The sequence below is a fragment of the Venturia canescens genome, chromosome 1, assembly GCF_019457755.1.
Source record: "Venturia canescens isolate UGA chromosome 1, ASM1945775v1, whole genome shotgun sequence".
Lineage (NCBI taxonomy): Eukaryota > Metazoa > Arthropoda > Insecta > Hymenoptera > Ichneumonidae > Venturia > Venturia canescens.
In genome coordinates this window covers 16788228-16812438 of record NC_057421.1, presented here as the reverse complement: position 1 = coordinate 16812438, position 24211 = coordinate 16788228, and the positions used below count along the sequence as shown (strand labels likewise).

Below are 24211 nucleotides of genomic sequence, written 5' to 3'. Positions count from 1 at the left end.
GTCATCTTGACAGTTGGTTCATGTACTAATGTTTGTTTCATCATCAAAAAGTGGCTTTTTTAACAGCAATTTTTCTGCTGTTTTACGTTTTTTTTATGCTTTTCCATCAAATCTAATGTAAAAAACTAATTCAATTTTCTCAGAATGGTCGAACCCGTGAAAATTTTGCGAGTAAATATAGTCAACACATTTTCGAACGACCATTTTGCATAAAAATCTCTCTCTTTTTATGAATGATATCGTTCCACCTTAAGTCCATTCGCAGTTAGAAATCATTCGATATGCAATTAAGAAAAAAAAATTGAAAATAAGGCACGGGAGGAAATCCGTCAATTATCTGATATCCTCAATTGCATTACTATGAAAAATTCATTCTTTGTTTTTCAATATTTCTAGCAAAACCCTCGAAGCTCTCATGTCGATTCATCCGCAGTCTCCAATTAGCCCTAATGAGTGCATTTTTCAATCTATAATAATAACCTCGAGCAAGGACGTTTCGGATGTGTGAGAATGTCTCTCCGGTACATCCGGAGATTGTCATATTTTGATGAGTATACAGAAATGTGGCTCGGCACAAGGTGCTACTGAAAAATTGCCAAATTCCCCTTGTCTTGGCACACACTTCTATGCTCCGATTGAAGTTTGTTTTATTTAAAGTATTAACAAGTGGAACGAATAGTCGCGCAAGTATGAACGCAAAACTGAAAAAAAATTAGAATTTCGTCCGCACGTAACTGACCACAAGTACGAAATTCGTAGCTGTTCTTGAGGCACTCGCAGGAGATCGAGTCTCTTTGCCATCGTCTCAAGGCCCGAGGGCAAAGGTTGCCTTGACCATCGCTAAAGTGGTTGAGGCTATGAGAGAAGCTCGGAGGGGAGGATAGTGACGAACGAAGAGCACTGATGAGAGGGAGTCCAGAAGAGAGGAAAAGAGAGAAAGGGGGACAAAGGGAAGGAAGAAGTGTCAGAGTCACGCGGCCTCCACCACAGCGATATATAAGTCCCAGGTTGGGCCCCCACCTTGCGTCAAACGAATAGCCACGTCTCAACGGACCGCAACGTTGTTCGCCGTTCTTATACGTCCCAAACCACGTGCCACCCGTTAGCCACTCGCTTCACATCCGAGTGGTACTTCTCTCTCTTTCTCTCTTTCACTACGTACTTCTCTCACGGAGAATAGACTCGTACGTACGGGTTCCCGACTCACCTGATATAGTCGCGTAGAGTACCCGGTGCTGCACGTTCCGGAACAACGAGGCAGCTCCATTTTACTTTTTCTATTTCTTCCTCCCTCGACACCTCGACGACTTATTTCGTGTTTCCGGGTTTGTTAGGTGCTCTTTCGACACGACCGAATAACCACTTGGATTACCGATCCTATTCGAATTTCGCGAATCTCGTGAACCTCAAGAAACTTAAGAGAAACAAAAGTTTGACGAAGCTTCGAATTCTCGTTGGGAAATCAGTTTGATCTTCGTTAAATCCGAGGAACATATCAGTCAATAGCAACCATGAAATTCGTAAGTAAAACATTCAATTATAAGTGAAACGCTTAAGATTATTGATGAAGATATTCAATGAGACATCTGGAGCCCAATGGAACTTGCGAATGAATTTTCCTCCAGCGATTCAAATTGATTCATACTTTTGGATAACTTAAGCTTTGCTAAATTTTCTGTACTAATCTGTAAATTTTCAACTTTTCTATATCGCTTGACACAACGATCCTCGTTTAGAGATTCAGTTTGGATTGATCGTGAACAACACGATCAATGTCGTGACACAAGATCAAATTTGCTGAGGCGTCAGAATGTGGAATAATTAAAGATTCAATTGGAGTAGTTTGAGAGTGAAACTCATTCATGAGACTCTGGGCTATTCAGTGGACTAGCGAACACTGCTTTTATAAAGTTACATAGCCCAGGGCGAGGCTAGTCTGCACGGCCTTGCCAGAGGCTCGCGGAACCACCTGCTCTGCTCCAATCGTACGTAACTATAGTTATACAAATAACGAATGCACTTGTTCCATACACGGCTCTTTTAATGCATAAAATTAACTTAACGAAGACATCAAAGTGGACGTCTTACAAAATGTGAGGCAAACGATACGATAAGTGGCATTGAATCATTTAGTTACAACTCATTTTAATACACTTTATTAGCAACGTTCATGGAGAAGAAAAATATTGCAGTAACAGTCAAGCCGATAAATTCTCGAGAGCCAAATTTCGTTGGTTATTCAGTCAGCAGATTCTCGGTTTCATTAAAAGCGAATTAATCATCTCGGTGCAAATTCGGTATTGATTTTTTGATGCATTTCAATTTCTAGCTACAATCCAACATTGCCATACGATTTACAGTTTTCCGTGAGATACAAATGACCGAGGAAACTGGAAATATTATATTTTCAATTTTTCACTCGTATTTCCCATTGCGAGGCACTCGCGCACAGTTGACCCAGGTCAGTAGCGAGCCCCTACTTTTCGTAATATCTGATTTCCCTCTCCAAATGCCCTGCCCATGGCACGGATACCGTTGGCATGAGAAATCTGGGAAAATGACGAACAAAGTAATTCTTCGGTCTCCACAAGTGGCATAAAACGAAGTCTTCTTTAAAATATTCTTTATTTTTCTAACCAAAGTACAGCACGCGCTCACAGAATTATTCAAAGTTTGATTTAACTTGAGACACTGATTAAATGTTTGTTCCTTGCTCCAATGCCAGAACGTTTATTGGACCATGAAAAATGAAATGAATATCAAGTTGGTAATTCTTTTTTCACATCCTTGAATATTTTCATCGTTGTTGTCTAACACATTGTTAAATTAATGAAGGTATAAATGAAATACTTGTTCGTAGATATACCAGGTTTATAACAGTTGAAATGACCCCGCCATAGGGTCACGTGTGCAATCGAAATTCTGCGTACTGGTTCTGCTAAGTTAATTATAAACTAGGGCGTTGTGTAGTCTGTGCGGATAAAGTCTCTTGTATATAAATCTTAATAACATATAACCAAGTGCACAGTAGCAATGTGTGACCAGCCCATGTATTATCTGGCCTCCATTTGACTCTGGAACGCGGTCCTTGCGTCCTTTTTATTATTGAAAATTGTAAGTCACGTACACACGAACTCAATCAAAAATAAACAATTTCCTCAACATTGTGATGTATGTGCATGACTTTCGATTTTCAATGCACATTTTTCACGCTCTTTACAACGAAATTACAATCTCTGCATTAGTCTCACTTCATATAATCCAAACATTCCTTTGCGTCAAGTCAATCGGCGAAGGTTGACGAGACCGGAATGTGTCGAAATCGAAAGTTCTTGCGGTGAAAAAATTTCCGCCAAGAAGCATCTTTCGAATCATTATCTTCGTTACATCGGCTCATCCGAACATCGAATTTCTTTGACTCGAGTTTAAAATCCAAAAAACAATTGTTGCCTCGAGTGCCCATGTGACGATTTTTAAGCCGATCTAAAACGAGTGTTTTCAACGAACAAAAAAAAACATTATTTTGTTACTATGGGTTTCGAGATAATTTTGAGAATACGATCAATTCGAGGAGATTCCGACCACAGGCAAGGGAAGTTGATTTCTGTATTCAAACCTGTTCCATTTGGCTTGAGATAGAAGATTTTCCAGCTTGATGGTTATCGAAAAAACTCGGTTATGCGAGTCTCCACGAATAATTGGCTCCACACCAAAGTGGATGCTCACTGCACACGTATTCGTATTTTTTCGTAACGAAAGTGCGAGTGTCGACAAGTCCACTTTATCGCAATAACTAACGCGTAAAGATTAATCATGAAGTTATGCAAGCTCCGAGGTCAACTTAATAATCAGAATCACATCATCACTTAATCATTATAGTTGCCAGATGATGTTCAGTGCGCTTCGTAATCTCTCTAGCAAATCGATCAAGTTCGAACGTAAAATAGCTCTGAACTGTCGCAGCAGCATTCACGCGTCTCTAACGTCTTCCGACGCACTGTATAAAACTTGACGATATTTTGCAACTTTATATATTGGTACATAGGCTTGTCGCTTGTATCTCGGAGCCTAATAACATAGTCCTAGATATTTAACCCGTTTGTGATCGCCCCCGGACGGTTCATATACCTGTAGACATGCGTGACTGTATATAGCTGTGTATATTATTTAATTTTATTTATCTGAGCCTGCCTGTTTTTGCGAGCGAATATGAGTCCTGCTCTCTCTCAGTCTCTCCTTCGATTTCGTCTCTCTTGCTCTCGCGTGAGATCCTTGCAATCAGCGGACAAACTTTCCGGTCCAGCGGGCTTCCTTTTTGCATATATAGGAAGGATATACGTAATGTAATATGGAATTGCGTACAGGCATTCCCGACCACATATGCTTTAACGACTCCTCGCGCATTAATGCTCATACTAAATGCTCCGTGAATATTCATCGATGCTTCGTACTCGAGCGCACTGCTGTCTTTACTTTTAAACTAATGATAATCATTAAAACAAGTGTAATTAACGACGGATTTAGCGTTTCGGGCGCTTTTGCTGCAGAGGTTTCCTCACGTCTCTGCTCATGCGGATACGCGCTCAGACTGTTTTCTTTCTTTTATTCTTCGTGTACAGTAGAATTTCAAAGTGCGCGGTGTAGTGGAAATTTGCAAAAATATTCGAGGGAAAGGAGAACCGGCTGTGACCAGCCGGACCGATTTTCATGCGTGTACCGGACCGAAGTCTTTACAGTAAAAAATAATAATTCGAAAACATAAATAAAAGTGAACAGTTTTATTGACACTTTATTGATAATAATGAAATCTCGTTAATTTCTCGTTGAAAGAAAAATGGAAATAATTTGATGAATACAAAAGTACGATTGTCACGAGATTTAATGCTCTGCTCTGGAGATAAGTCGAAATACTTTTCTTACGTTTTCAACATCTAACTTTCTCTGTTTATAATAAAATGTGTTTGTGCGCAGTTGCGCCGAGCTCCGAGCATCGAAAGTCCGATGTAATTTCGAGCAAGAGCGGCGAAACTGTGACAAATTGCTTGATGCACGCATTAGAATGAGAAGAAAACAAAGTAAAAGCACCCGCGCATTAACGTTGAATCTATTCATATGTCGATGTGAATATGAACTTACTCACACCAACGTACTCCATGTACACAGCTCATCTCATCCGTTACAGCACGCTATTTTTTTCAACGCTTTACCGAGTAATCCCCGAATTAGAGAGCCAGTTACTTTTTTTAATCAACCATTCGCTTATCGACGTCGAACAATCAGCCTACCGTGTGTGCTCGTCTACGATCATATCAGATATATTAATGTGAGAAAGACTTGCCGTTCTGATCTTAACCGTCGATACATAAATGATCGTCGTGTACTCGACGCACATTGTCTGGCAAATCTACTACGTCACGCAACGTAATAACAATCTACTCCCATACGTATCTGACTTGTCTCTACCTCATATTTTATTTTCATTTAATGTACCGGATGGTTAACGGTGCATGTTTATTCATGAGATACTGAAGGAAGGGAGGGGGACGGGGAATAAATCCGCAGACACTGCACTGGTGCAAATTTACACCGAGGAAAATTTAAAAAAGAGTTTTTCAATATTCCCTTCTTCAATTTCGCCATTTTTCTATATTGAAACTTGATTTTTCTATTTTTTTAATGATTCTACTCGATTACTAAGGGTTCGCTACGCCGCTTAAAAAGTCTCGTAAGATTAATTCCATAGATTCATGGATGAAATAAAAAATTTGGAAAGGTCCGAGTGCCCATTTGGACCAGTGCGGTATGAGTGTGTGACCTCAAAGGGACCATGGTGTCTACGGGTAAATATGTAGAAATATACAGAAATATTGGAAACTGTTTGTATTCATTTTATCCGTCTCTCTCTGTCGCTCCCTTTTTCTAATCAATTGGGCAAGAGGAATTTCGACTATTCTGGGATCTTGGAACGTTTTCATGCCTCTTCGTTTGGAAGACATCAAAAGAGTTGAGTAGTAGATACGCGGGCCTAAATTTATCGTTGAAAAAGCATTTTTCGTCTCAGAATTGTTTGGGATGTTGCTGGGCTCAGAATCGCGATCACGCTGCGAAATCATGCGTGATAATGTTTTTCACATGCCAGATCATTTGCAAGTTGTTCGTGGAAGAAAAAAAATTGAGTTATTTCACACGCATTTCTTTATTGTGGGAGCGTTGCGTTGAATAAAATTAGTCGAATAAAATAGTTGCCGATAGAAGAGCAATTTGCGGCTGATAGAAGGTCGATGAAACTGGACAGGGTGTGCGTGCTTCGAACGAATGAAATCGGCGTCAGCGGTGACTGTACTCGGATTATTCTTCGTGAGAAATAATGAGTGCGCGGTCGCGTGACGCGCGTTACTGACGTAAGGATAACACGTATAATAATATATAATAAACTATTATTCCGCGGTCCACGAGAAACGCACGGCGATATAGCGGAGTGATCGTAGGTGCGAACCGATTCGCCTAAGAAAATCGTTTGTTCCAGATCGCTGAAAAAGCTCCGATTATATTGACACTGCGCGTTTAACTTCGATCCTTGATACACCCTCACGTTTCATTGCGATACGTCAGGCGACAGGACTTGCCCCTTTTTCACTTGAATCGAGCGCGCGCGAGCAGTGAACAAATTCATGCGTCGATTATTAGCGTGGTTGTACACAGCTAGCGGAATAACTCGGCTTTTTTCTCTCTTTTTTTACAGCGACGACGCTGTCGAACCGTGAAAATTCACGGGGTTTTTATTAATTATACATATCGATATTTTCACGTCGGTGATCACACGTTACAAAAAATAATAATAAAACACATGGCTCGTGGCTAAGAAAATTTCACTCGTATACCTACACACACGAATTAATTTCACTTTCTTGGCCCAACCGAGATCGCGGTCTATCGATAACACTTGACATCTCGTTACACCAGTCATTTTTACATGGGATAAGCCAAAGAAAATACATTCCTACGCCGTGAAAAGTCAAATGTTGCACGTGCTCATAATGCTTGCGGTAAACACGTAATATTAAGTAATTCAGTGACAGAGAAAATAAGCACAAATCGACTTATGAGGGAATCGGTGAAATACTTCGATACTCAACTTTCGTACACGACCCTCGATCGCTTAGACGACGACCTTTTTTCGAGTGGGTTCTAACTTTTGCTTTTTCCTTCCTTCTAGTGTGGTTAAGGTCTGAACTGTTGTTAAGGTCTTTATTTACATATTCATTGAAACGATTGAATCAACGGTTCGTCGTACGCTACACCTTTTTATATAATGCTCTTGTCTGTTAATCTCTGCATGCAATTATTAATTACGTGATTCACCCCTTTCAACGACACAATACGTTATCCTGATTTCTGCGGAGGCAAAGTCACCTCGGAGTCATATTCAATCAAAATGAATGAGAACGATAAAACAATGGAAAAATTGAAGGCTGAGAGTAAGAGGAACGATTTTCTGCGGTTTATAAAAAGAAAAATACTCCTCGGGTAATCATATAGAAATTGAAATAATGGGAAACATCAATTACTCATAAGATTGGGACGTGATAAGGACTTTTTGATATTATTCCATTGGTTTTTTGTCCTTAGTCTTATGAACTTGAATTTTTATTTTTGTCTCGCAACGTTCCTTTCCAGTGTGAAATTTTATTGATTCGATAGCTCACAAACGAATATTTCGATGATTGCTGTTAGATCACCAAGCTCCAAAAACATTTCAGCGACACAATTCTGCTGATTGAATTTTTTCGCTGATCCAAACTCCCGGAAAGTAAGGTGCATTCAATGGTTTTCACGGAGTAAAAATTCGCAATTTTTCTACAATTCATACCGAATTACCACCACCAATTACATCATTCCACCGTGAAATAAAATTTTACTTTTTTTACACAATATTTCCGGAATTCCGAGTTGAGCAATAACTCATTTAGAGTGAAAACGCTGAGTGATTTTGAGATCCGGATAGAATATAAAAAAATTGCGCACATGCCATAGTGGAACGAGAGGTGTTAATGACACGTTGGGTTTTTTCAAGGCAATTCAATTTTTTTTTCTAATAATAATTAGGATCCACGGAGCGAAGAATTTTGCACGTAATAAATATATTAATTGAAAAAAACGTGTACGAGAGTAACGCTTATTTTTTTAACCAGCGATGCGTTGTTTTTTTTTCTTTTTTTTCATTATGCCTGTCGTTTACGTAACCGAGGACATAGATAGCGGGATTTGGAAAAGTGTGTATACTCGCTGGTCGAAATTTCGCTATGAATTACGCGTTATTTTGCGTTGTTATTAAATCCAGGTACTCCAAGCCAAGGCTTTTATATTCGATTGCAAATTTTATCTACTCACGGCATTCTTTGTATCCTAACGTTTCAAGTCTTGGATCGAAACTCTGGTGAACTTTCGATGTAATCTTATAGCACGTACATAAACGCTCTTTTCATATTTTCCATAGCGTACTTACTTCCGCAAAATTTTTCTCTCGTTTCGCCTCGTTCGCCCCTGCACGGAAATCATAATATCGTTATATTTTGACTGCATCTAAATAAGATGTAAAACATTCTTTGCTTAATACGAGAGTTATTTCGACATACGAATTTCGGTGCACAATGGTTCGTTATTATCTGCATATATTTAGTGCATTATTTTCGTACATAACTTGCATAAATTAGTTTTACCTTTATCGCATTTAAAATGATATTATCATTGATGGAAAAAAAATTTTCACGTCGTCAAAATTCCTTTCTGCTCTTTAACATTCCCATCGAATAATAGGCGACGAAATTACCTCGCGAAATTTACCAACATCAACTAAACGATCTCAAAATATCGGAGTATCGATCCACGAGATCGAGATCAATGAATTCCAAACTCTTTTCCACGATTTTCCACGAAGAAAAAATTGAGACGTGCACTGATAAAAAAAATTGTTGATTCAATAGCAATTTGTGTTATTAGAAGAGTTTTCTTCAGTCAACTGCAATGTTTTCGGAGAGAATGAATCTGTAGCTGATCTAAAACTATTTTATCCCTTTAATCATATTTAACCTTGCGATGATCACACATTTCATTGACACCCCCTAATGCCACATTTCCTTGTTCCAATGTCTTTTTTTCTCAGTGCTATTACGAAAAATGTCAATTCCTCATTCATTTTTTTCAACAATAACGACGTCATCGATTTTTCATGACTCGGACCTTTCGTCGAGATTTTAGTCTGAGCTCAATACCAATAGTGCACAATATTCGGAGTAGTGAAAGACGATAGCTCACGACGGGCTCGGTAAGTTGTTCGTTTTAGTACGATACAGCACAAGTGCAGTCAGTAGTAACGGCGATTCAGCACACGGCCGTTCTCTTCCGGCAAGTGAGTCTCTTGTACGCGGCTCTTATCTCTAAAACTCATCGATTAATGCGAGAGTAAGAGAGGATCAATGCTATTTTTACTACGGCTAACTATAGCGATTCGAGCTCGTAGACTGCACCTTTTATACGTATGAATATTCGAGTTTAGAGTCTCTGCAGCTATTGAGAGTCACGAACACCGAGGAGTGCTTTACTTCCCAGTCTAATGTAATTGCAGTTATCTCGACAGGATGAAAGGAAAGAACGCTGTATATACATGTAAATAATGGAAGCGTACTTAAGTCCAAGTGTTCGTACTTCCGAGTGTTCGTACTCATGAAGTCGAACTGCTCTTAAATGGATTCTGATCCCACCTTGGATGGGCTCACTTAAAGGCTGGAAGCACCCGTTCGAGGGAAGAGTTTATGAAAAATTTTTAGAAACTTCAAAAAGATTGTTTTCACAATTTTTTTTTGACTGGTATAAATTATAAATATGGATACAAAAAGTGTTAGGCCTAAATAATACACTCTTAAAATAGAGAATTTTTTTTTTTTATATTTTTATTTTTCTCAGTTTTCGTACAGAAAAATGAAGGAGAAGACAGGTCCAAAAAAAGATGGGTGTGCGCTGTTGATAGAATCTCTGGAATGGATGATCGAAGAAAAAAAATAAAAATGGTTTTAGATTCAATAGGTAATTGGCCATAGCGCATATCATACGATTTTCGATTTTTTCAAAAATGACAAATTGGCAGCAATTTTTCCAAAAACTATGAAAAACCAGGTTTTTGTTCATCGTTTTTTACAAAAAGAAATAGTTCTCCTCAAAATTTCGAAATTTACCACGTGGTAAAATTTTGGTAAGGATCGGTTGAATAATTCCGGAGATTTTATCAACGAGCCGTCCAAAAACGTAATTCTGAGAAAAAGGCGTTTAAACTAATGAGGGTAGTCCTCTTAATACGAAGTTTCAATGGAATTTTATCGAAAATTCTCGACGAAGGCTGCTCTCGATATAAACATTCGTTCGTCTATGTCTCCCCGCCATTTATTCGATCGAAAAGAAGCAATAGACAATGCCATTCTTTAGTAAGTGACAAAGGATGCCAATCGTCACGTCGTTCTTTTTTTTGCAATCGCAACGTAACGTTTGTGACCCCAAATGTGTATTACGACGTCGCAACGACCGGACTGGCGTACGATATGCGAAGACATCTTTTGTGCTCGGAAGAGCATGTCGAGCGAAGAAACAGGTGAAAAGATTCAGACACACGTGTCCACGTAATACCGAAGTACGCAAAAGATGTACGGAACTTTGGCGTATGCAAGAGAGAAAAAAAAGGAATTAAAACAGGAGTCTTGAGTTCCGGGTCGAGTGGATTGATATGCGAATTACGAGAGAGAGAGAGAGAAAAAATACAATAATGGCCAAGATCTTGCAGTGAGTTTACCTCTGTTAAAGTTTTATGTTAGATCATATAAAAAAACATGCATTTATGCAATCGTGGCCCCAGATGACACGATATCTTTATGCGGGTGTACGCACCGGAACGTTAAATCCTACACGGACGCATATTCGTTCAGTGGTGAAACTCGCTCGGCTCAGTAACACGAGAAGATGTCCCCGATCTTTACAAATACACGGACTTTTATTCATTTCTCTGATGATTTCGAGGATTCGTGAAATATTTTACAAAGCTCGAGTTTTAAATTGTTGATTTTTGAAACGATCGGGCTGGAAAGAATCGAATGTAGATTTCGTTCTCGCAGTTCAATCACGGCTGACGCGGAGAAAAAAGTTTCATTTTTTTAGAGCGAAGAAAATTTTAGATACGGAATATTTATTCGCAGAAAAAATGTCGTTTAGGCTAGATGCAGAAATGGTTATTCCACAGAACAGCAAACACGGAAATTTCGAGACAGAGACTGCAGTCGATCTCCATTCCATAAAACACCCATTATAGAGAAGTAAGCCTGGCGATTTGTTCATCGTAATTGCTCCTTTTGCGTGTATTGACGCAAAATGAGAATTGAAATTTACAGTTACAATGTGTACAAATATTCGAACGGAGTAAACGATTCTAACTGTTTACACACGTGACTAGATTATACTGATCACCGTATATGTAAAATTCTGTTCTCGATGTATGCGCACCTGAATATCGTTCGAGAAATTCTCAGTCTCTGCGCAAAGACGCTTTTCGCGAGCAGTGGAGGCTTTCCATTCGGTTGTTCCATAGAAACAACGACTCAGAAACTATCGACTGTGATATACAACTCTGGACGATCTACGTGTGTTTTCTGCTCCCACGGAAACCTTATGAAACAATGGAAATCGTATTGAAATTGTAAAAAAAAATTGTTTCTCTCCCAGGCAATATTTCAGCATTTACAATCCTCAAAAATGATTTTCCCATGCCTGAATAATCAAAGATCATAAATTTTATAAAAAGTATCTATGAATTGGCGTATCAAGTGATCATTTCTATGTAAACGTCCATAATTACAGTAGAGACACTTGAGAAAATGGTTATAAATTGAAACGAAAACAAACGAGTAACTTAACACATGGAATTACTAATTAATTGATTCAATTACCACAAATCTCGATTAATTAATTAATGTTTTCCTTGCTCTGCTCACCGTTTCACAATATCAGTTTATCAAATATTGCTTATTCATCATATACATAATAATAAGTACGAATATAAAAAAATCCCTAGTCACGGTTTGAGTAGCAAAGAGCAGATTTCGTGGAGATAAAATGTAAATAATCAGAGAATTTATTTAATGCGACATATCGTAAGTATGCACCGTTAGAGAGGCGAGCCCCCCGAAATCCGGTAAAACAACTAATAATATATACCGATCGAGTGGTCGTGTGACTTGTGACGAGGGTTGGGGGCAAATGCAATTGGACCATAACGTAAATGTGCGATCGAGAGTCGAGCGATCAAGTAGAAAAAGTTGGTGTCTGGTCGGACACAACGGGAGAAGAAATAGCTCTTTCGCGTCAGGTGAATTCTCCGGAACTAATGGAAATCTAGAAGAAATAGAAATTTATTTAACTACCTGGAGTATCTTTGCGCGCGAAATTCCGTGCAGACTCGAACGGTTTGAATTCATCGATCTTCTGAGCTTTCCAAAAGGCGACTAAACGCAACTGCGACTCAATTACGGAAGTAAACAGTGCTCTGAAATATCTGTCATCAGTAGATTCTCTCACATGGAAACATCCATTTTTTTGGTCGGTGCTAACTCAATTTAATTTATTATAAAAAATTATAGTCCGTCGGGGACAATGAAATTACACTCAGGCAAGTCCGAAGTAGAAATCTGCCGGCTCGGGTCTTAATGGCTCCGCAATTCGAAATTATAACACTTAAAATTTCTCCGAGGAGAATAGAACGAAAATACACGTAAACGCTTTAGTCAGTGTTGTATTTTGGAAAGGTAAGTTTAATAAAAAGTGTCCGGAACGATTAAAATATATTAACGAAACTTGTAATCTTCTCGTTTTCTCGGAAAGAACGAAATAGCAGTTGAAGTGAAAATATAAATATTTCGAAATCGACGAAGTCGTCACAAATGAATTCTCAAGATTTACGTTCGCTCCATATTTCAAAATGGTTCAGAAGACAAAACACTTCGACCACTCGTTCAACGGTGTCTTCGGCTCGCAATTTTTCCTAAAAAATCGGTTACCATCAGCATGAAGTATTAGCGTGTTAACCTCTATTTGAAGAATACAGTTTGACTTCTCACTGAAAACTTACGAATAGGTAATTTCTTTGACGAATTGAAAAAATATCGAGTTATCGATGCTGGATCGAAAGTGAAACTGGACCGTAACGAACAGACACGAGGTTCGACGGCGGAGGTAGCAGGGCCTCGTTATGACCGCGCCAGGGGAAAAACGATCGTACGTCTCGCGTATAGTAGCTCTGGGGAGACACAATGTTCCGTATATCTGTATGTACACGAATATACATTTATATATTTGTATATAAACACAGAGCAATTGGAGTGTAGGAAGTGCTGCGAGTCACGAGACGAGAGAATTCGACGAGCGAATATATCGATACGTTTCTTTAAGCGAATCTGGATAGAAAAAGGGGCAAGAAAGGAGGCAATCTATCCGTAATTACGAAGCCGAGTGTGTTCGAGCTCAAAGTTGATATTACAATACTTTCCAATTTTTTGAAATATGTGAAATAAAGCCTAATAGATACTAAGGCTAAATAAAATTACACCTCGTTCAAACGAATCAGCTACAAAATATTGGAGGAAAAACAAATGAGCGAGATGGAGGAAAGAGCAGGGTGAGTCAATTGCCTCGTCGTCTCGACACGACCATTGAAAAAACCGCGGCAATTACAGGCTTGCTTATAATTTCCCTATTTACATTTAGTCACGGTGGATGTCCACCTTAATGAGTTGAGGTGTATGGTCATTAACCACAATTCACGAACTCTTCTAATTATCAACGCGCCGGAGCGCGATAGAAAACGCCAGCTTGGTAGCCCGGAGAGGAAAGAAAACTTCGAGCACGAGAAAGAGCCAGGACACGGAAAAAATATTCTGGCGATGTTGGAAGCGACGATACTGGAGAAAGTGATCGATGATGAAGCGTTAAAACTTTTGCTTCTGCGATTCACAAGACTCATGGCTACTACGAAGCGCTGGTAAACGAAACTGAAAAGAAAAAATGAAAAAAAACAAATGAACAGTAAAAGTCATTATTGCTAATGACGAATGCGTACTGCACGGAAATATTTTCAAGCAAAAAACGAGCCGCTGCTTGACCTACATTTCCCTATCAACACCGACGATTGTTATTGCCGAAACGATGCTTTTGATACACTTTAAAAGACTATTGAGTGAGGAATTGAATAAGAGCATTTCCTTCGAACCGACAACTCGACGATTTACTGATCCCTTACATATTCGTAGAGCAATCAGTTTTATTGAAACAATATAAATTGAGTGGAATCGAACGTTTACGTTTTATCTTTTTTCGTGAAACGAAAAAATAGTCACGAATTCCATTCGCATAACCACAGCAGCCAAAGGAAGATTCAACTGAAAAAATTCTATTGAACGTTATTAAATTTGCTCGGGAGGAAAATAATTTGAAATTAGTATTCAAGGTCAAAATTGAGGTCATTTTGTCAAATGGTTATTTATCAAAAGGGACACAAAGAATATCAAGTTATTTCAAGAAATAGGAATGAGAAATATCATCGTGGCAAAATCTTGGGTCACAGTGAATGAGCATGTGTGTCACTCACGTGAGCTAAGAAGATGACCTCGTCACTGTAATATGCGTTTGTACGAGACAAGAGATCAGGCGCCCCGTGGACTCGACACTCGATAGTTGACGACACATACCGCAGAAAATTCAACATTATTAAGTTCCTTTTTTCACATCATTTATTTCGTTATGTAATTTCTATCACGTTCCATCAAACAGGAGATTTAGATGACGAGAGTAAAAAGTGTGAAAATTCATGAAAAATCTGAATCATACGAAGCCTTTTTTCTTGGCAATCGGAAAGTTCGAAATTACGTAGAGATTCGATAATTACATCGTGATTATGGTAGGAGGTGAAAAAAAATTCAAAAAATTGTGCACAATAAAAAAGGCTTGAATTAATCACACTCGCCGATTCAAAGCTGTCAGTCTTCAAAATCACTGATTAAGATATCTACACTGCGAGGAAGAATTAGCCTCGGGAAGTTTAAGCACGAACGCAAGCTGTGAGATACATGATAATGAAAAACTCGGTTATTCCCTGCAATCAAGTCGACTTAAGCCGACACATCACATCGTATAATTTAGTGCAACACCTTGGGCGATTGCATCGTTGATTAATACGTAAAACAGTTTTCGCACTTTGCACCGACTCACGCAGAAGTCGTATCGTCTGCTTTTATGGTGTTTATGACGATGATTGAACCGCTGTAATAAGTACTTAATAATATTTCCCATGGAGCATTTTTTTACGTAAGATAACTGCTGAAAATGGGGATTTGTGAGGGAAGAGAGATAAAAAAATATCAAGTAAATAATAAAAACACGTAACCTGCTCGATCTTCCTCGCGTGTAACGAGGGACCAAGCTTCATGTCGGATTTATGATCGGATCGGAGTTTCACGAGTCGTGTTTCTGCACACTTCTGTACAGTGGACATAAAAATGAATAAATAAATAAATGTGTGCATCCATATATTTATATATTTATATGGATAAATTATTATGCGCGAGCCGAACGAAGGAGTTTCGTGCAATTTTCTTCATGGCGGTATATTCTCAACTTTCAACGCCTCGTTACGACTTTTCGTCCTGAAAAATCCAATATCCACGAAAAAATTCATCGCTTCTTGAAAATCACGTGAAAATATGTCTGCACTTGTGCTGTGAAAACTGGGGAATTTTTTCCCAAAGTTAAGACATTTCTGATTAACAGAAAATCAATAATTTTCGAAATTCAAATGACAATTTTTCGTCTACGATTTTCACGAAAGTTTGAGAAACAGGGAAAAAAGTAATTCTCGACGTACTCAAGATTTGTTGTTGGATGATTTCTGGCGACTCATCGACCCACGAAAGAGCTTTTGCTATGGATCAGTATAGTCTTCAGATTTCATGTATACCGATTAGAAAATTTCCCAAAATCTTTTCTGGCCATACGTGGGTGATGATTCGAGATTTCGATTTTGAAACGGGGAAAAAAATGCGAGGAATGATGAGGGAAAAATAACTGGGTAAACACATAATTCACGTGGTCGACTTTTTCCTTGTTCAAGAGCGTGATCAATGTAATAAACGCCTACCTGTGAAAGGAGAGTGCACAACGTTCTCTCCAGGCAACGCTCACCTTCTCGTAACACATACTCTCTCTCTCTCTCTCAATTGCCATTAATTATAATTATTAAGGATAATACATGAACCGATCTCGACCACAACATCGTGAAGTTTATTGCCATTGTTTCGAGCCCAGAGGCGTCTCATTGAAAAGGAGACGTGATGTTTTTGTCCGTTGATCCGTTGAAATCGTAACGCGTGATTGATCGCGAGTTTCGTGCGATATCAGTTTGTACTCGGTTATTAAATATCCTTAATACTTTTATGTTTATCGAGAATAATGCAACGTTTTGTAGGCAAACGCCCTTGAGTGCGAAAATATTCGAGATACGACATCCGGCCCCAGCTGCTTTAAGGAGTTTCGGTACAAAAGTCTAAATATTAAGAAATTGATCAAATTTGGTGATAATGTTCTCCAACATCAAGTGCGAAAACACAATTTTTTTCAAAATTTTCTTCTACTTAGTTATCGAGTAATTACGCATTAAAGCAGATTTCTTATGCCCGAAATGTATACCTGTATATATGGAAACGCTATGCTTATACACGTGAACTTTAGTGATCAATTACTCGATAACTGTGTAGAAGAAAAATCTTAAAAAATTTGTATTGTCAAATTTGGCACTAAAGAATATGTTCACCAAATTTTATAAAATTCTGAACTTTTTGAAATTTTTTATGCTTTTAGCATGGTTTAGCATGGCAACATTGTATCGCCTGTACCGAAACTCCTTAAAACGGACGTCGAATCGTTTTATTTCCATTTTATCACCGAATTTTGTTCGTTTGGATAAAAATGAAAATATTTTACTGTGGAAGACTCTTGATAGCCTTAACGATCCTTAGAATGAAAATTTTTGAAATTCGCTCTTCACAATACAAAATACAACAGAAAATGACAATTTGAGCTCGTATTCAACGAGCTACGACGAATTTTGACGATTTTCGAGCAAAATTAAAAAAATCTATTCAATATTTCAGGCTCACAGAAAAAGCAATTCTTATTCTAATACATTTTCCCATCGGCTTAACCAAACAGTCGATTTTCCATTTTAGAATATTACGGATTAGTTAGACCTGCAGAAAGTGATAAATCGACACTTGTCTTGATTAAGTCTATTTTGTGAGATCTCTCGAACATGTGTTCGCGAAAGAATGGGGGCAATTTATTCACTCGTATACATGGCTGGGAACACCGATTCTCATTCGAATGATTTCACTCATCGGTGAAATGCTTCACCAGACACAGGTGCATTTCGGCTCCGTTGAGTGTCGATGGAACGAGACGAAGCCGCTGCACAGCGGAGGCTCTTAAAGTTAGAGACACCGAAGAGCGCTCGATATATTTCTCGTGGCCAGGAGATATCTTTCGCGGATCAGAGAATGCGTTCGAGAGACGTTCCCTTCGTGAAACGTCGAGTACGTACACCGAGGCCAAAAAGTTTCGAATCAGTCTCCCAAATTCGAAATGAAAGATTTTCCAGCTTTACATTATGCTATCAAAAGTGGTTTTTCATATTTCTTAAATGTTCACTGAAGACTTGAGCATAATCGAACATCGAGATGGCACGTTACTTAAACGCAGCAAAAATTTGTGTTGACTCGAACGAGTTTTTCAGTTTTTTAATGAATTTCAAACTTTTTTGAAATTCATTAATATATATTTTTTTAAGCAATTAACATTGTATTTTCCTGTTACTATTTACTTGATAAAATTTGTTCTCCAGTGATGTAAAAAACTGAAATAATTACGAACTTTCTAGCAGTAGTGTACACACATGTCAATAGACACGTGTAAAATACATGGATACATTTTCAAGTGAAGCAGTAGCTTCGCTTGCGAAATTAAACAGCCGAGACTTCGCCGGATGATAGTTAGAGCTAATTGATTGCGGCTCACAAAACATTAATCGATTTATGTACGAATAAGCGGACTCCTAGTTTATGTGCATTTTTTGAATTCCTGTTACAAAATTCGTTTGAAGTATTTATACGCGGAGTTATGCTTCGTCCATTTCGGTGTGAGCAATTTTTGAGCGGTTCGGTCCTCGAGCGTATTGAATAATGGCAAAATTAAATTTTCTGTTTTACATTATTTTTACCTAATTATCGACGAAGATTGTTAAACCGTTAAAAACTGTTCGGTCGGTTATGAAAATCGAATGTTTGATTGAAAATGATGCAGAGAAATTGTATCTCGAAAAACCTGATGGCGAAACTTAACGAAGACTTTTTTTCCTCTATCCTGAGATCTCAAGAGCCCTGAAATCTCAAATTTTCATTTATTCATATGGTTTTTCAAAGAAATTCCACAGAAAGTCTCCCTGCGTCGTGTGAACGTTCGTTTTATTTTTATGTTTCAAGATCGCACTAGTCGCAGCCATAGTGGCCATTCTGGTGGGCGCAGTCAGCGGCCAAGACTATAGCCAATTGTTCGCTGGGTTTGGTCCTTACCTGCAGCAGAGCTCAGGACTTCGAGATCCAAGATCGAACACAGGTGAGATAAAAAAAACACTCGTTAAGCAAATGTAATGTGATTCGCAAGGACAAGGTTTTACATAATACTCGTTAGTCGCCGCGCAATGAAATGTCGACTTTCTATATGTTGGAAGGAGCAAGCGTCGCGGAGGATTTTCAAGATTTACATAATAAAACTGGACGTTGTTACTTGTCACATTCGGAAGATATTCTGTGATTAATCGCTCCTCATCAATTATCAACTTCTTGATTCTCCTGTTTCTTTAGACCTTCCGTATTTCTCTAGATTCATTGATTTCTGCGTACAAACGTGGAAGTAGCAAGTGCATTGAAAAATGAGTAGGCGTCACTTCGCTTCGCGAGCAACCTTTATGCTTCGTTGAATGGAATCTCGTCGCGAATTTCACATTGTTCATTGGTCTACATAACTATCGTCATCGAGGACGTTGGTAATGATCTACTTCTGTCGATAACTTCATTATGCGATAAACGGAAATACTCTTTGCAATCATCGCGTGTCTTGTTCGTTATCAACAACACCGGAAGTTGATTTCCTTCCGAGGGAAACTGTCAGTAATTAGTTGTTTGTTTAGAGGCTTTGAGAATTTTCGTTCGCAAAAATGACATTGGAAAGCTGCCGTCGTTTGAATTTTTTTCACCGAGAAGTGCCTCGTAAAAGACGGAAAATATTGTGATTAATATTCCGAGCGCATTCTCTGGTACATACATGATTTCGAATGCTCGAATATGTTTATAACTGAAAGCGAAATATCTTGAGAGACAGTGGATCCAAAGAAATTACAATTTGCGGTAGACCACACTAATCCAATAGCAGCTGCTCTCCGTTCAAAGTACCTCGGCGTAGCTGCACAGTGGATGGTCAATTAGTTGAACGTTGATTTAATCTCGCTTTGCCTATCTCATTTCAGGTCCAGTTGTATTCCCACCCGGACCAGCGCCGAACAACGCTGAGTCGAGTGGAGTTATCGTAGGAGCCAGTGGCTTCGGCTTCGTGCCACCCAACGCAGGTAAATCTCCGGGCCAGTGAGTCGATCCCCAAACACAAAGTAGAGAGATACAAAGAGAAAAATGGATGCTACCGAACGCAGACGTGATAACGAACAGAAACAAACGCACAAAGACAAAAGAAAGCAAAAGAAAATGAGCAAAATTGGCAGAGTTGAGAGACAAGGAGGATTCGGTTTGGGGCGTCCATTCTTCGCAACGCGTGTACATAGAAAACCTCATGGAATAGTGGTAGAAAACCTTATGGTTATTAGACGCAACGATCGTTTGATTATTTATGCTGTTAAACCGACGATTCATGCACAGTCGGATCATCCTTACCTTCATTTTCGCTCTCTGTTCCCAGCATTCACCTCCATAATTATTGGTATTTATCGCTTTCTTAGATAGCCAAACATATTTAATAAATAAATTATTGCATAAATCAATGATTTCTGCTCCTGACATGTTCAACTAATCAGTCAAAGTGTGAGAATTGATTTTAAAAATGACTGCGATACAAACTGATGTTGTGTAATGGACGTAGTGGCGTAGGAGATCGAGCTAAATTGGAAACGTAGTTTAACGAATTTCACGAGGAATTTACCTGTCGCAGCGAATGTTAGAAAAACTTTAACCAGTGTGAGAGAGAACGAGTTCGAGAACACACGAAACAAAGTTGTATCGTAGAGTAGCAAAATGGAGAAAAGAACGAGTCAACTCACTGCATTAACAACGCTCGTCAAGGTTGGAAAATAAATGGAAATAATTGTTCACACGTTCTCCTGCAACCCATCACTTCCCACACCCGGATACGTAAGGGATGCTGTACGATGTGGTGGTCGCAATGACATAACGCATTGCACACGTGTATAATTGTTAAAGCTGTCCGCACACTCTTTCGTGTTGTAACTATATAAACTTGAGGAAGTCACTGTAAAATTGCTAATCACCAGGAAAAAAAATCAGTCGTTGGCTGATTGATCAGAAATTATTTTTTCTATGCTCTTCGACACGAATAAATAATTCACCATTCGTTATAATATCCACATGCACAAATACTTCATTATTCCTAGATAAACCAAAAATCCACTGCATCCTTGATAGTGCAATTTATGTTCCTTATGACACCGATTTTTGTGAATCCGCCATTTCAAACCTCCAATATCCAATTACCCAATCGAGAGTACTTATCCTTAAAGTTTCACAGTCCTTCATTATTTATGTTCTACGACACCAATGCTTCTCGATGTAAATAAATACTTGGCCGTTTCCAATACAAGAATTCCCCAGATATAAATCATTTGTAAGTGGATACAGAACCCTTTGAATCGCCTCGAGCCCTTTGAATTTCTCACTATTGTATTTAACGACCTTTGCCACCAACAAATAGATCACTGTGACGTAGTTCGAATAGTCGATTGAAACACTAAAACTAGTACTAACACTGGAACTGGACGTAAGTATCTGTAAGAAAGCTTGAGGATTTTGTCGCTTAAATGAAACACGTCCCCTGACTTCGTGCCCACCCAAGTCTTTGGAAATTTTGAAGATCAGAGAAATATACTTTAGCATACACGAAATCAATAAATAAATAACTTTTGTACATAAACGATCACGTGTATGGATGAGGTACTATGTGGAAAACGAAATGTTTCATGTTGGTAGTTTATTGGATGGTCAGTAATTAACGTGAAATAAAAGTTGACATTGAACGCTTGGATTAACATTAGCAGATAATTGTAAGAAACCATAATCGTTTGTCCGAGATAATCCACGTGGAGAGTGGACGTTTGTAGAGTCTGGTCTGAGCTTCCGGTCTAGAGAGCCAAGAGTTGAGAAGTGTTTGTGAAGCGATCGACTCCGGAATTTGAACGTAGAGAAAAACGTGACGGAAAACCTTTGAGTCATTCCATTCTCCAAGCAGTCCTTCCTCGTTATCCTTCCCCTTGAGTCTCGTATATCCTCGTGGGACAAGGACGCAAAGGAGGGACTCGGCGCACTGAGTCTTGCCTTTCTCAGCCAACACCGCGAGAAACGCTTGTGGCAGTTCGAGGTAACGATTCCGATGAACAGTGTTTTATTTTCGTTGAGAATCGCTTCCAAATTTTCGCTACGACCGGAAATACTCACAGGAGTTGGAGCGGATTCGAACGAATAGAGTCAAAGTGTCTAAATAATGGCTAAAAATCACGGATTTGGTGTTTTTGTCCACCTCAGTACTCTGGATTTTTTGGTCCGTCACAAACTGAGCGAAAGCGAATAGCCTCGGTCCAGAGTACGGCCTCGAGGCATCTTAAACCCGTTTGCCCGTAACCTTCCTCATTCATGCACACACAGCCGCAACAGAAATATGTTCAACAGTTACGTATAATCGCTCCTCGAACGTATACTTGTGCGAACACAAGGTCGAGTTCGCTAGGAAGATCAGATTGACTTTTACAAGCTTCCGGACAACTTCACACCCTCAGGCTCTGCCTTTCCTTCCATCCGACTTATCTCGAATGTCAACGATCTCTGAACCCACTTCGTGGTCAAGTTCAATCCGGGCCAATAATAACTATACTTAACTAGGCTCAATCCGTGTATGCATGCACATTTAACTCGTAACTTCCTGTCTGGCACCACTTACTATTTGAGTGTCTACACATCGTCTCGCAAACTGGCACGCAGATAAATAAATACTACTTGTTCGGACGCGATGTCTCCATCTTGGCTGCCAGCATTAATACGTAATGTTTCGAGCTGGATAAATCGTAATCTTGTTATGGCAAGCTCTATAGCTCGACGAGACATGAAAGTTCGTATTTGAGTTGGATCTGAAGCTTCGACGATGAACTATGAATATAAACAGATCTTCTGAGACTCTCGACTGTAAATTTAAATATTCCAGCTTCCTATGATAATTTGGATAGTGCGTTACGTGGGTTCAGAGAAACGAAGTTCGAGGATCATTTTAAAATTCTTGTAAATATGAAAACATAAAATTTCTTGCTTCCGCAATAACGTGCCACAATGCGTCGGTTATTTTACGAGTTTATGGGCATTGTCAAAAAGAACAGCGTCGAATCGGTGCGGTTCTCGTAATGTCCTTGAGGAAAGGCGATCCTTTCGGGAATCAACGCAATGTTATCGATCGAAGGTCATCCACTGGTCACGTGTTATTTATATCCTCGCGTTCCTTGCTTGCCAAATGCTACGTTTTGAAACGACTTTTGACCTTGAACCAAAACCATACACGGAACCGTCTTTCGTTTCAGGGTTCCTCGCGTATTTCTACTGAAGCGATAAAAGCGATAGCGAAGGTGGGACCAATGGGCACTGATACGGAGGCAGGGAGTCGGGGGAAACCGGAAGTCGAAGATTCAACGTGACTCAGAGGGTGGAAGTGGGATCGAACGAGTGACCTTGAGATGTTCAAGGGACCTCCAATTTCAGAGGCCTTTCACCAAAAGAGTCTCGTACGAAAGGCGCTGTCACAACCGCAGCGGAGACTGGACCACCTTCGAGTCTCTTTGGCGAGAAAAGACCTCGAATGCATGGTGAAAACCCGCGCGACTTACGAGCGACACGAATATGGAAGTGGATTGAGGATCATCGCGGCTGGATAAAATACCGATCGCCCCTTAAGGCTCGCCGGATCATCGAACTCGAGTTCTCGGCGTTACGTTTCGGTGACACACTGCGTTCGCTACTGTCCGAAGGTAGAAATATGTAAATATAATGATGAAAAATCGCTTCGTTACATTGGAATTTGAAGACATGACGTATCACGAAAATAAGGATAATGAATGAGGATCAATGAAAAAATTTTAAAAATAATTATTTGCTCGAACGAACGCAGCTTTTACGAAGCTTGCAACATCTAAATTTGGCTAAATTCGACTAAGTTTGAAGTATTTGTACGGCAGGTAGTACAGTTGCACTTGAAACATCTGCCATAAAAGCTGAGTTAACAACAATACGATAGCGACAGTTGTTTTGTGTTAAGCAAATTAGTTTTTTTATATTGTAGACTAATTAAAGGTATGCGTGAGTGAGTGTATTATCTTTGGAAAAAAAAACGATTTATTTATTCTTAATTATAACGCCGTTTAAGTACCTGGTAAGACAAAAATATGGGTTAATAATGAGTACGAATATGTCTGGACCTCGAGTCGTCCTCGTGTCTCTGTAACACCGGATATACATCGTAATGCGGTTAGTAACTGCGCTTATATGTTCAATGTTCCCACTCCAACGTTCACACGATACGATAAGTGTACACATTAGGGAAAAAAATGATAATTATTGACACACGCGATAAGAGTATAGTTACGAATAATAGAAAAACCGCTCCGTCTATTGTATAACGTGAACGATCAGGTGATTACTCCTTAAATCTATATGAGTCACGGAAAAAAGTCTCCCACTAACATGAACTTTGTTGTATAATATTTCATCGATTCAAGAATATATGACATTAAAATATA

General features: G+C 39.1%; 1 protein-coding gene across 1 annotated transcript; it reads left to right on the top strand.

Moving 5' to 3' along the window:
• The first annotated feature begins 1020 nt into the window (after positions 1-1020).
• On the top strand, positions 1021-24211 carry LOC122412965 (uncharacterized). Its single transcript, XM_043422992.1, has 4 exons — positions 1021-1520; positions 18621-18753; positions 19664-19762; positions 23000-24211. The coding sequence occupies exons 1-4, from the start codon at positions 1512-1514 to the stop codon at positions 23020-23022; spliced, it is 264 nt and encodes an 87-aa protein (XP_043278927.1). The 5' UTR covers positions 1021-1511; the 3' UTR covers positions 23023-24211.